This window comes from Parambassis ranga, chromosome 20 (assembly GCF_900634625.1).
Source record: "Parambassis ranga chromosome 20, fParRan2.1, whole genome shotgun sequence".
Taxonomy (NCBI): Eukaryota; Metazoa; Chordata; class Actinopteri; family Ambassidae; genus Parambassis; species Parambassis ranga.
In genome coordinates this window covers 2,239,742-2,251,031 of record NC_041040.1, presented here as the reverse complement: position 1 = coordinate 2,251,031, position 11,290 = coordinate 2,239,742, and the positions used below count along the sequence as shown (strand labels likewise).

The following is an 11,290-nucleotide window of genomic DNA, read 5'->3' as shown; positions in this document are numbered from 1 at the left end:
CAGCCTGCAGCCTGCATGCACAGCAAGCAGCTAATGAGAGAGTCTATCAGCTGGGTGTCACTCATCAGGAAATTACACTGCAGTACAAAAACACTGTTCAATAAAAAATAAAAAAAATAAGACATCTCTTATGTACAATTTGAACAACAATGCAGCAAAGAAACTATATAAAGACGTTTACTTCAGTAATTAGGTAAACTTTCTGATATTAAGGCAGAGTCCTGGCATTGAAATGTACCATACTGCAAGGTAGAACACTGAATTATTTCAAAGTGAAGAACAAAAACATGCAAAACCTTCAGGCCTGAAATTAATAGTCGGGTTTTGTCAGAAACATTTGTGGGCTAAACTACAGCAGCTAGCTAGCTTACTGTAGCCTCGTCAAGTAGCTTTCAACGGCATTAGCATTAGCCTATTATCTGACAGTTAGCTTCAGAAATTAATTTGTGTTACAAGCAGCGTTTCTTCTGTAAGCTGTTCGTTATGTGTTAACACAGAGAACAGTTGGCTGGTTAGTTAAAGATTATGATTAAAACCTACCTGTGACCTGTGAGCGTCCATATCCGGTCTGAGCAGCGTCACAGTTCCTACCTGTACGGTAATTGGTTCAGATGGCTTGATTGACAGGAAGGGCGTGGCCCAATGACAGGGTGCCCTCATACTAATTCAGCTGTGTTGAGATTATGTATTTTACTGGTTTCATGGATTGACAAATGTTACGCTATTGATCCTGACAAATGATGCAATGAAGAAAAATAGTAATTTAATAAAATTCTCATTTTGTAAACTTCATAAAATACACAGGATAAATATTGTAATTTCTTCAGAAAATACTTTAATTTATGTCGTTACAATTCATGTCACTGTGTTCCTAAGCTTCTATAAATACACACACAGTCACATCCATCCTTTTCCATTGTGTTCCTTCAGCTACAGTCACGTCCATGAATCTGGACTCTGATCAGGTGACTCTTCAGAGCGCCGTGTGCTTCGGATCTGGCCTGTAGTAGCGGTCCTGCAGTCCTTCGCGGCGTCTCTGACCCTGTTCACTCTCAGTACGGTTTGCCTCCAATAGCAGCGAGCATCTCCCTCCTCTCTGCAGCGGTGGGCATGTCAGGTTTGACACCGTTTCTCCTCCTCTCCACCATTATGTCATGCTACAAAAAACAAACACAGGAAAGTTGTCTTAGGAGGAAGCCTCAGCAGGAGGTCAGTCTTTGGAGACGTGCCGTGCTCCAGTCAACTATTGAAACTCTGAACTCTGATCACTAACAGGCTGTTTCAGGTTAAAACTGGGGTGGAAGTACGATTTGTTAAAATGGAGCTTAGCAAAGGTTCAAGCAGGAAGACCTTTCTGGTTCTTCACATCATTACAAGCTTACATGCTCACTGGCTTTTCTTTGTCTGTCCCTCCATCTGTCCTTCTCTCCTCCTGCTCCTCCGCCTCAGTCTCTCCTTCTCTCTCTCTCTCCTCCTCCCGCTCCAGTCAGGTCTTTTATGGAGAACACCTCCTTCACCAATCAGTCGCTGCCTGGATGTAGCCAATCATGTCTTAGTGGCAAATTTAAAACATCTCCTCTCTTTACTCTCAGCTGTCCTTAGAGATCATCCTACCAGCTCTCCTCCACCCGTCAGTTTAACCCTTCATCTCTCCATTCTCCAGCTGTCTTCACCACCACCACCACCACCACCACCAGGTCTAGACCCCCAGGGGAATCTATTTTTCATCAACCTCAGCTCTTCTGCTTCCCCATGGCTGATGACATCACATCAGGGTCTAAACGCCAAAGTACATGTAAATTCTGTAATCTATTGTAATAAACTCTTCATCCAGTCTCTCCTCATTGAACTGATGTTATGTGCTGACATGAATTCTCTTTCAGTCTTACAATTTGGCGATGTTTTTGAAATTTGAGAACTGTTACACCTTCTGATAATCACGAAGAACTCAAGACTCGCTTTTTTTTTTACCTGTGTGGATGAATTCTCTAACGATGGCCCCACTTGCTCCTCATTGTATTTATGCCATGACCGACCAGTAGGTGTCGCTACTGCAGCAAAGATTTCAACATCTGCACCCATATGTGGACATCTATCCACGGGTGCATGCAGCTATCATGCCTGTTAGCATGCACACTGCTTGCGTGTTTTTTGTCGACATGTGAAAAACATACACACCCAGTATTTCCTGCAGGCCTTGTATCGCTGGAAATACTCCGAACACATGCTCTTATCATAGTTGTAGAAATCCAAACACTTCTGGGAGGCATCCGTTTCCTGAAAAAGTGAAGCGGTCACAACCACAAAAGAGGATTAGAAACTTAAAGGTGTTGTTGTTCCAGCAGTAAGTTTGTTTAACAGACAGTGAGCTTACTTCGATGCAGGGGTTAATGTCCTGATTCCGGACTTTTCTTGCATTTTTATCCATGTGGACCTGTGTACAACTGGACAGGTCAATCACATGGTTAACAATGGGAAAAAGACACTATATAAGTTATACATACACTGTAAATCCAACTGACATTAATATTTGTCTGTGGAGAAAACATGGGTTGACAGATTTTACAGTTAAACAGAGGGTTAACCCTTTTGATCTCGGCTTTAACATGCCGAAAATAAATTCCAACATTGCAGCTCAAATGCGACAACTGCTGCACGTCATTCCACACAGTATCCCACACCAACTTTCATCCATTTATTGTGATAACTCCACTGTAAAAATTAATGTCATTTCATTAAAATACAACTGAAAATGAAAAAAAGAAAAGTCAGAATTCTAAATTTAAAAAATTAAGAGCCTCCTTTTTTCTTTCAGAAGCATGAGTCTGACATGAAAATGTATTTTCATCAGGTTTGTTTCACATCATCCATGTTTGTGCCAATTTCCAGACGTTATTTTGACTTTAACTCGCTCAGCACACAGATTTAGAAACATATTGTTTGGTATACAGCTCATATATGGAGAAAACACACCGACCAAGATCCTAAGATGATATTTATAATCACACTTAAAGAAAGCATGGTCAGTTTATGTCAGCTTTCTGTTATTAGCATGCTGTTCAAGCCCAACATTTATTAACTAATTATGACCACTGTCGGTGTGTGGGTGGTGGTTGAAAGATCTGCCGAATTAAAGTGCAGTTCTCCCTTTGTTAGGCTGAGTCTGAATCCCTGGAAGAACCTCGGTGCAGCTTTATAAACAGACACGTTTTCTTTAAGCAGCACATTTGTCCACAGAGGTTAGCACGCCCCCATCACATGTAACACACTGCTACACCGTCCCACGCTGACCTTCATTCATGTTAGCAAACATCAAGTAAACAGTGTCTGAAACGACTTAATGAAGAAAGTGCGTACTCTGTTATTATGAGTACACCTACCTTTAACAAACGCCGCCGTTTAGCCGGCTAATGACATGTGGAATGGACACAGCGCTGAAGGTTATCCAGTTTACAAACACAAACAGCTAGCAAGACAGCTTCCGGTTAGCCAAAACTTACGTTTCCATGTTAACTCTAGCTAAGTAGCCGCTCGTTTTAGAAAGCCGCTAAACAGCTATTTATTATTAGCCTAGCTAACTAATGTTGCCACACATGCCGTTAGCTTTAACATCCCCGTCACGCTGAGGACAGCTCCACTGTCGTTACTGCAACAGCGCACCAGGAAAATCACCCACACCGTCACCGACAACTGACGGCGCCGTTAGCCAATGAGGAGTTAGTATGAAGACTGTCACTCAAATGAGCCAATAGGATTTCTTGGCAGACATGTTAGTCTTCCTATCCTTGTAAAACAGTGAAAAGCGAGTTTTAACGATTGACAGCATGTCCAGCAAGTCCGAAAGTTGACTGTTATTGAAATGGACGGTAAGTGACGCTAATGTGAAAGTGGCAGCGGCGTACACAAATCAAAAAGCGCAAGTGGGTGGAACTTCGAGTGGGCGTGGCTACAGCATAGTGCGGTTGCATCGCAGCGCATACACAATGGCTGCTCGAAAGAGGAGAAAGCAAACAATTTTCAGGCCCGCCGCGTCTAGCAAAAAATATGAGAAAAAAATTATTAAAAATTCGGAAAATAGTTGAAAGTGAAGAAAAACTCAACAGAAAGGATGTTAAAGCGTCCGGGGTAAGTTTGATGTGAATTAAAGAAACGGTTACTCACTTCTTGAATTAAAATATCGGGGTTATTTAAATTATGAGAGAGGGGTGAGCTGGGGGAAAAAGTTTGTGTTAATCAGTACCCAGTTTTGGACCACAGAGAAAACCAAGGGAGGGGGGGAGGGGGGGACACAAGTACTAGAAAAAAAATTTAATAAATTGTGTCACTGCTGATATTAGTGTCACGGTGCGTGTCCACGAACATTAAAGAGCACGGGGACCTCGCAGAGTGCAGGAAAGTTGAACACAGCCCCCTCACTTACTTTTACTTTTTTGAATATAAAATCAGCGGCAGTGCGATGAGCTCCGGCGGCAGCGAGCGCTCGCAGATTCAGCAGTAATGTCACTTTTCTGGCTGTTTGCAGCCACTTCTCTGGCTCATAGACACTCCATCAGAAGCCATGTAAACATATCCTTATCGATCCCTGCATCTCCTGCAGGGGAAACTAACGCCAAATGCAACCATGTAGCCTATAGCGGCCACAGTGGCATTTTGTCATGCTGGTCCTGGTTCTGGTTTTCAGGCTCTGCAGGTATACTGACCACGGTGCCACAGGCATGGTAGCTGCAGACGATGCTTATCAATACAGTTTGATGTTTGTTTGTGTCCCAACCTGCCGCAGATTCTTCTTTTAGCAGCTTGAATGTGGGGAGTGTGGCAGGTTGCAGTGTGTCATGTGCAGATTGCATGTTTGTTGTTGAGTTACAGCAGCAGCAGCAGCAGCATGTCGGTTTTGTTAGAGAGCTGATACTGAAAGTGTTTTGTCAGAGGAAGTGTGCTGGCTCCAGTCCCTGTTTACACCTGTCTCATACTGTACCTTAAAGCAGAGCCGGGCTGCATCTGGATCCTGTGTGACTTGGTTGTGTTTGTCTGTGTGATGTCCTGTGGCACAGAGCAGCAGAGCATCAGGACGTGTTCCTCATGTTTTTAAAGGATGTTTGTGTCTGTGTGAGTGGGCTCCAGAACAAATCCAGCATTTGTTAGAAAAGTATTTTTTTTGTGTGTTGTCTGAGAATTTCTGGCTAAAACCTCATTACTGCTGCATGATTTCTTCATAAATAAGCTTTTTAATTTGAATCATAATTTAAACTTCAGCTCAGTGATTGCAGTCATGGTTAGGATAATATGTTTATATTTAAAACTTTAAAAACTCTGCTTTTTGTATAGAAACTATCATTGTTTCATTATAACCACATCGTGTAAACCTTCAGTTTAATTTCACCTTTATTTAAAATAATAGTTTGGATTTATTTGCCTCTTAGAGAAGACACAGAATGTGTCCAGTTTCTTCTTATAATTATCATGAATCATTTAATTCTAATTTCATTCTGAAAACAGTGACTTTTTGAGTAATTACTGGAGGAAACATAACATTTTTACTGATTTGAAAAAGCCTTAAAACTTCTTTAAAATGATTAAAAATAATCCACCATTATCTCTGTAGTTATACTCACTGATTTAATTTCTGCCTCTTATTTCAATAACATCAGAAAAAAATGTTCAGTCTGATCGTAGTAATGCAGACGTCTCCTGAAGCAGAGAATATGTTATTAAAGAAACTAAAGAAATTATTAAGTCTAAAGATCATTCAGCTAATTGTCACAAAAACGATCAGTAAAATACTAATGATTCACTTTCTACAGTTTTATTGCTGTAAACTTAATTGTATTTTTTGTTAGTACTGTATTCTATAAATGAAGACTTTACCGTAACTTTAATGTGACTTTCTATACAGAATGAAAAGGATAAATAAATAAAATGCAGAATAAAAACATTCCATGGAAACAGAGACTTAAAAAATAACTAATGATAGCAGCTATAAGTTTTAATACTGACACTGAATTAATAACACAATTTAAGGAAACTGAGGCTGCTTCATGTCAACACTTAAAAAGATTTTTGTGTCAGTCTTCAGATTTTTATTGAATTGTATTTCGTAGATGGATTCCTTGAGGTCAGTGAGTCCATCGGGGTTAGCTGTCATGCAGGTCAGGATGTAAAGGTGTTGGGTTGTATCCGCCTCTCCTGGTGTCATGTGTTGCTGGGTGTGATCCGCCTCCATGTGTGAGTGTGGATGGGAACATTATCAGTGTTTTGGATTAAAGCACATTCAGACTGTGAGAGCGGCTTCTCTTTACAACCACCTGAAGACAGCTGGAGGTGTGTGTGCAGCTGCTAATGTAGCCACGTTGCTGCACTACACACTAACAACGGAGTGTGATGTAAATTCAGGGTTTTATCATCAGAATGAGTTTGTACCCTGAGTGCATCTTTACAGAGCCCTCTCTGACAGCTGATGTCACGTGTTCAGATGTCGTCCATATCTTCCCCTTTTTTTGCAGTAAGATTCTAGAAAAGGTCGTCTTCTGTCAAATTTCTGATTATATGGACAAAAACAAGGTTTTTTAGTGAATCACAGCCTCCGCTGAAGTCATCCCCAGCCTCAGGATCAATACTGACGCCAATAAAAACACAGTTTTGTGTTTTACTATAGATAAGCGCTGCTTTTGACACAATTATCCACAGGATTCTTACAAAATGTCTTGCTAAGTTTCTTTGTTATTTGTCTGAGAGGAAGTTTTTAGGTAAGTTTTAGTAAGGTTTGGTGTTCCTCAGGGAAGCTGCCTTGGTCTTCTGCTTTTTGTTATTTTGGGTCATCGGCAGGCAAAGGCTTAATTTCCACAGGTACAGGTTGAGAGGGTTTTAAGGATTGTTGGCAGAAACTATATAGAGGGTATGAAGTAGTCTAAGGCAGAAGTAATTTCCCTACCAGAACAGTCAAAACAGGAGTAAAACAGAAGATCATCTGCTTAAATTAAAGGCAGTTGGACTCGACAGCGATCCTTAAAACTTACCACAGTGAGCAGCAGGAGCTGCATGCAGAAGTATTCCAGCTCATGGTGTACTGAAGTGTACTGAAAAATGAAAAAATGAGCATTTTAACACAGATCAGTCTGATAAAAACTAACTAACAAGCCGTGAAACATCATGTGCAGAACAGAAGCAGGAGTATTGTTACTCAGCCAGCCAGCAGAGGGCAATCCAGATGTTTTGGCCTCACCTTGGGGGAGCTGTTATTTCATCCATCTTTAAATGCTGCAGCATCAACTGTTGATTTAGAATCAAGTATTGAGATCACACTGTATATGTGGGAAAGGACGGGGGTTCCAGTTCTGCGACTGGCTGAGTAACACCGGTACCACACAGCTGGATTGCTTCCTGTGATTCCTGTGTTTTAGGACCATTGAAGCTTAAGTAGACCTTTCTTTGTGTTGTTGGATTTTGATGTTGGTTTCAGTGTCTTTTGTACAACCTGCTCCTCAGTGAAACCTGAAACTGAACCAGATAATCTCTCTCTCTTTCTCTCAGGCCCCTGAGTCCTGGCGGTGTTGAGCACATAAAACTGGATAGAATATTTGCATCAGTACTAGTTGGGCCCTGCGCCCCCGTCAGTGTAGCTGGTCTGCCTTAGGGTGCTATGGCCACGGGAACCCAGGGCCACCGTGACCACGTCCTGGAGAAAGCCAAGCTCGCACCGCCCACCACGGGGAGGCGCAGGAGAGCAGAGGGGAAGCCCAAGAAGAATTTCCCCTGTCAGGAGTGTCAGAAAGCTTTCAACAGTCTGGAGAAGTTGAAGGTGCACTCGTACTCTCACACAGGGGAGAGACCCTTCTGCTGCTCCCACCCAGACTGCACCAAGGCTTTTGTCTCCAAATACAAGCTGCTACGGTACAGACACGCAGCAGCATTTTTCTCTCAATAACATTGTGCTGTGTAGTGGTAGCATTGTTGTGTTGATGCAGTGTTTGTGTGTAGAGCATGCCTACTTTGAATATGAATGCAACAATTCTGACTGCTCATAGAATGTGTCTGTGTTCCAAGGCATATGGCAACTCACTCGCCAGAAAAAAACCACAAGTGTTCATACTGTGAGAAAATGTTCCACCGCAAGGATCACCTAAAGAATCATCTACACACTCACGACCCTCACAAGGAGGCCTTTACCTGTCAGGAGTGCGGCAAGAGCTACAACACCAAGCTGGGTTTCAAACGCCACCTCGCCCTCCACGCTGCCAATAGTGGAGACCTCACCTGCCAAGTGTGCCTGCAGCCGTTCCCCAGCACCGGCGTCCTCCTGGAGCACCTCAAGACACATGCCGGCAAGTCCTCTGGTGGGACCAAAGAGAAGAAGCACCGCTGCGAGCACTGCGAGCGGCGCTTTTACACCCGGAAAGATGTGCGACGGCACATGGTGGTGCACACCGGACGGAAGGACTTCCTCTGTCAGTACTGTGCCCAGCGCTTCGGCAGGAAGGACCACCTGACGCGTCACGTGAAGAAGAGCCACGCCCGGGAGCTGCTGAGGGTCAAAACGGAGCCGGCTGATTCGCTGGAGCCCGCTGTCTACGACTTGGCGTCCGGGAGCATCAAAGGCGAGCTCCCAGGGATGCTGACGCCGAGGGCGCACCAGCTCAACATGTACGCAGGCCCCGTCCTGGACACAGAGCCCTTCCCGACACCCACGCACCCCTTCTCTTCAAAGTACCCACTGGGCCCCAACTTTACCTCATACTCCGTCTCCTCTCAGGAGCGGGAGCAGAATCTAAAGGGAGAACTGGAGACCTACCTGATGGAGCTGCAGAGCAGCATGCCCTCCTCGTCCTCTGTGGCCCAAGAACCCCAACTCTCCTCCTCCAAACTGGAGTTGGTGCCTCAAGTGGGTGTGCTGGAGGAAGCAGGCGAGGAGGTGTCCCTGTCCAAAATGTCCACGTCGGTGGCAGCCACCACAGGCGACTCTCTGGCCTCATCTTCCTCTTTAATGGACTTCTCGCAACTTTTCAACTTCCTGCCACTCAACGGGCCTCCGTACAATCAGGTAGGGGGCGGCGGCGGCGGGGGGTCGGGCGTCACCTTTCCACCCAGCGAAGAACCCACACCTCTGGTCCAGCTGCCCCCTCAGGACCCTGCTGGTCCAGAGGCTGCAGAAAGTCAGCTTCAAGGGCTGCCCTCTTCTTTCATATCCAACCTGAGCACACCCACCACACTACCCCGCTTCCACCAGGCTTTTCAGTAACACACACACACTGTGTGAGCCTCAAACCAGGCCAGAGCAAGATGCCAGTAACACGTTTGAAGATGTCAGCACTTCTGTCCATTTAATATGACAACATGAGCAGTCCATCAGCACACACACACCTCCGTCACACACCCACCTATGACTTCACATACATGCAGCCTTCAACACGATCGCTCCAGATAACGAGTCCGCCTTATTAAAACGTCACATTTATGAGATGGAGGTTGACAAACAAGACTTTATGTCTCATAATTAGGATTTTGTTTCTTATAATAATGAGTCAAACTCATGTGTTTTTTATATTAATATTCAGTCTTTATATTGCAGTGAGGATTTGTACCTACGCCCAGCGCCCTTTAGAATACACTGACATTAGATGCAGATTTCACAGTGTGTGTTGTTGTTGTTGTGGGTGTAGCACCTTGTCGTGTTGTCTGGGATCACAGCTGACCTTTGTGTTGTGTGTTTGTGGTTGGATTTTAAAGGACTAATCTGTCTTTTTTGGGATTTTTTTTGCCCATTGAAAAGGCTCCTCCTCCTCACAGTGATCATGTCCGCCTGTATTATAGGTGATGAAATGTGCCTTCTATGCAGTACACAGAATATCATTTTTATTTCTAATACATTGTGAAATCATCAGTGAGCAGCCTTCTAAATGGCTGATAGGCTAAAACATGTCAAATCTGCAGGTTGGTCTTTTTATAAAGCAGAAGTCCATCCACATTGTTAGAGGCCTGTGAGGTACTGAGGTGGAACTACTGAGCAGCTGTGTTACATTTCTCTATTTCATTTATAGGGAGTCAGTGGATTTTCTGTCTTAATATTTCAACAGAGGGAACAGTTTCAGTTTCATAGTTATTATCAAACCAAAGTCACCAAACATAAACCAGCATGGCTGCTATAGCAACATTATTGTAGAACGTTCATGACAAACATACATCCAGTGTTTGTGTTAGAGGGTCACAGCGAGCATAAATCTGGGCCAACAGTTTCCATACACAGAACTGACGTCCTGAATCAGCTCTCAAGGCTTTCAAGCAAGTGAGGGAGGTTATACATGTAAAAATCTGCCCTACAGTTCCGGCTTGTGTGCAAAACCTACAGTGGTGCTTTAAAATAGTCTGTAATGTCTGCATCAGTGTGACCCAGTACATCCACAGATGTTTACATCAGTAGACAAAGAAAAGAAATATTATTTATTTCTATATGAAAATGATCCAATATGACGTGTGTGAAGCTCTGCTCTCAGTGTCTGCTGACATGTTGCTGGGTTTCCTCACATGAAACCATCATACTACCACCACCATGCTCCACAGATGTGTAGCATGTATATTATATACACTACCAATCTGGGTGCATTGGGTTGGACTAGTGGCTCAGAAGTGTAGGTGCGGCTCTGGGAGCGAGTAAAAGACAGAATTACACAGACAAATGACAAACATTTAACAAAAACCCACTATTATAAATGGCCATTCATATCAGTCACATTCATACCACAGCTCAATAAGCTTGTGTTTCTAGGTTTCAATTGTCCATGATTGTAAACACGCTGGTGGCCCTGATGCTAGGTGCATGGGGGGAGGAAAGTCCATAAAATAGTTGTAAACGAATGTGTGTAGGCGATGAAAAGGGGCCACATGCAGCGGGTTTGAGGTGTTTGAGGTGGCTGTAGGACCCAACTACTAAAGTCTATAGGCATCGAGTGGATCGTTTGAATTGATCTTAAATCACGGAATTGGCCAGGATTGATGGTGAGCTAGGAATTTGAACTCTCTGGAGTTTGGAGGACCGCAAATAAGCCGGATTGAGTGCGGACACGCGTGTGTGATAGCCAGATTTGAAAATAGGTCTGAACGTATCCAGCTTAAAGGCTATCCAAATACAATCTCTAGCTGGATTGACTTTCTCCAGTGTGAACGGGGCCTTTTTGTCTCCCAGAGCCGCTCCTACACCTCTGAGCCACCAGTCCAACCTAGTACACCCAGATTGGTAGTGTATATAATATACATGCTACAGATGGGATGAGGTTCTTATACTGGGATGCAGAGTTTTCCC

General features: G+C 43.7%; 2 protein-coding genes across 3 annotated transcripts; one reads left to right on the top strand and one right to left on the bottom strand.

The window, feature by feature from the left end:
• Positions 1-812: 812 nt before the first annotated feature.
• Positions 813-3,685, bottom strand: chchd7 (coiled-coil-helix-coiled-coil-helix domain containing 7). 2 transcript variants are annotated; one of them, XM_028433350.1, is made up of 4 exons: positions 3,381-3,685; positions 2,375-2,444; positions 2,179-2,277; positions 813-1,157 (listed from the first exon to the last, which is right to left on the bottom strand). In XM_028433350.1, exons 2-4 carry the CDS (start codon positions 2,426-2,428, stop codon positions 1,053-1,055), a joined length of 258 nt encoding a protein of 85 aa, XP_028289151.1. In that variant the 5' UTR covers positions 2,429-2,444; positions 3,381-3,685; the 3' UTR covers positions 813-1,052. The 2 variants fall into 2 exon arrangements, with proteins under 2 accessions (XP_028289151.1, XP_028289152.1); XM_028433351.1 differs by having other exon boundaries at positions 2,375-2,434.
• Positions 3,686-3,989: 304 nt separating this feature from the next.
• On the top strand, positions 3,990-11,128 carry plag1 (pleiomorphic adenoma gene 1). Its single transcript, XM_028433347.1, has 3 exons — positions 3,990-4,125; positions 7,528-7,887; positions 8,041-11,128. Exons 2-3 carry the CDS (start codon positions 7,637-7,639, stop codon positions 9,230-9,232), a joined length of 1,443 nt encoding a protein of 480 aa, XP_028289148.1. The 5' UTR covers positions 3,990-4,125; positions 7,528-7,636; the 3' UTR covers positions 9,233-11,128.
• Positions 11,129-11,290: the final 162 nt, after the last annotated feature.

Excerpts from the sequence above, each read along its gene's own strand:
- plag1 (XM_028433347.1), top strand. The coding sequence starts at position 7,637 with ATGGCCACGGGAACCCAGGGCCACCGTGACCACGTCCTGGAGAAAGCC. Across the intron at positions 7,888-8,040 it reads TCCAAATACAAGCTGCTACG|GCATATGGCAACTCACTCGC; the intron begins GTACAGACACGC and ends CTGTGTTCCAAG.
- chchd7 (XM_028433350.1), bottom strand. The coding sequence starts at position 2,428 with ATGGATAAAAATGCAAGAAAAGTCCGGAATCAGGACATTAACCCCTGC. Across the intron at positions 2,278-2,374 it reads ACATTAACCCCTGCATCGAA|GAAACGGATGCCTCCCAGAA; the intron begins GTAAGCTCACTG and ends TCACTTTTTCAG. Across the intron at positions 1,158-2,178 it reads AGGCCTGCAGGAAATACTGG|CATGACATAATGGTGGAGAG; the intron begins GTGTGTATGTTT and ends TGTTTTTTGTAG.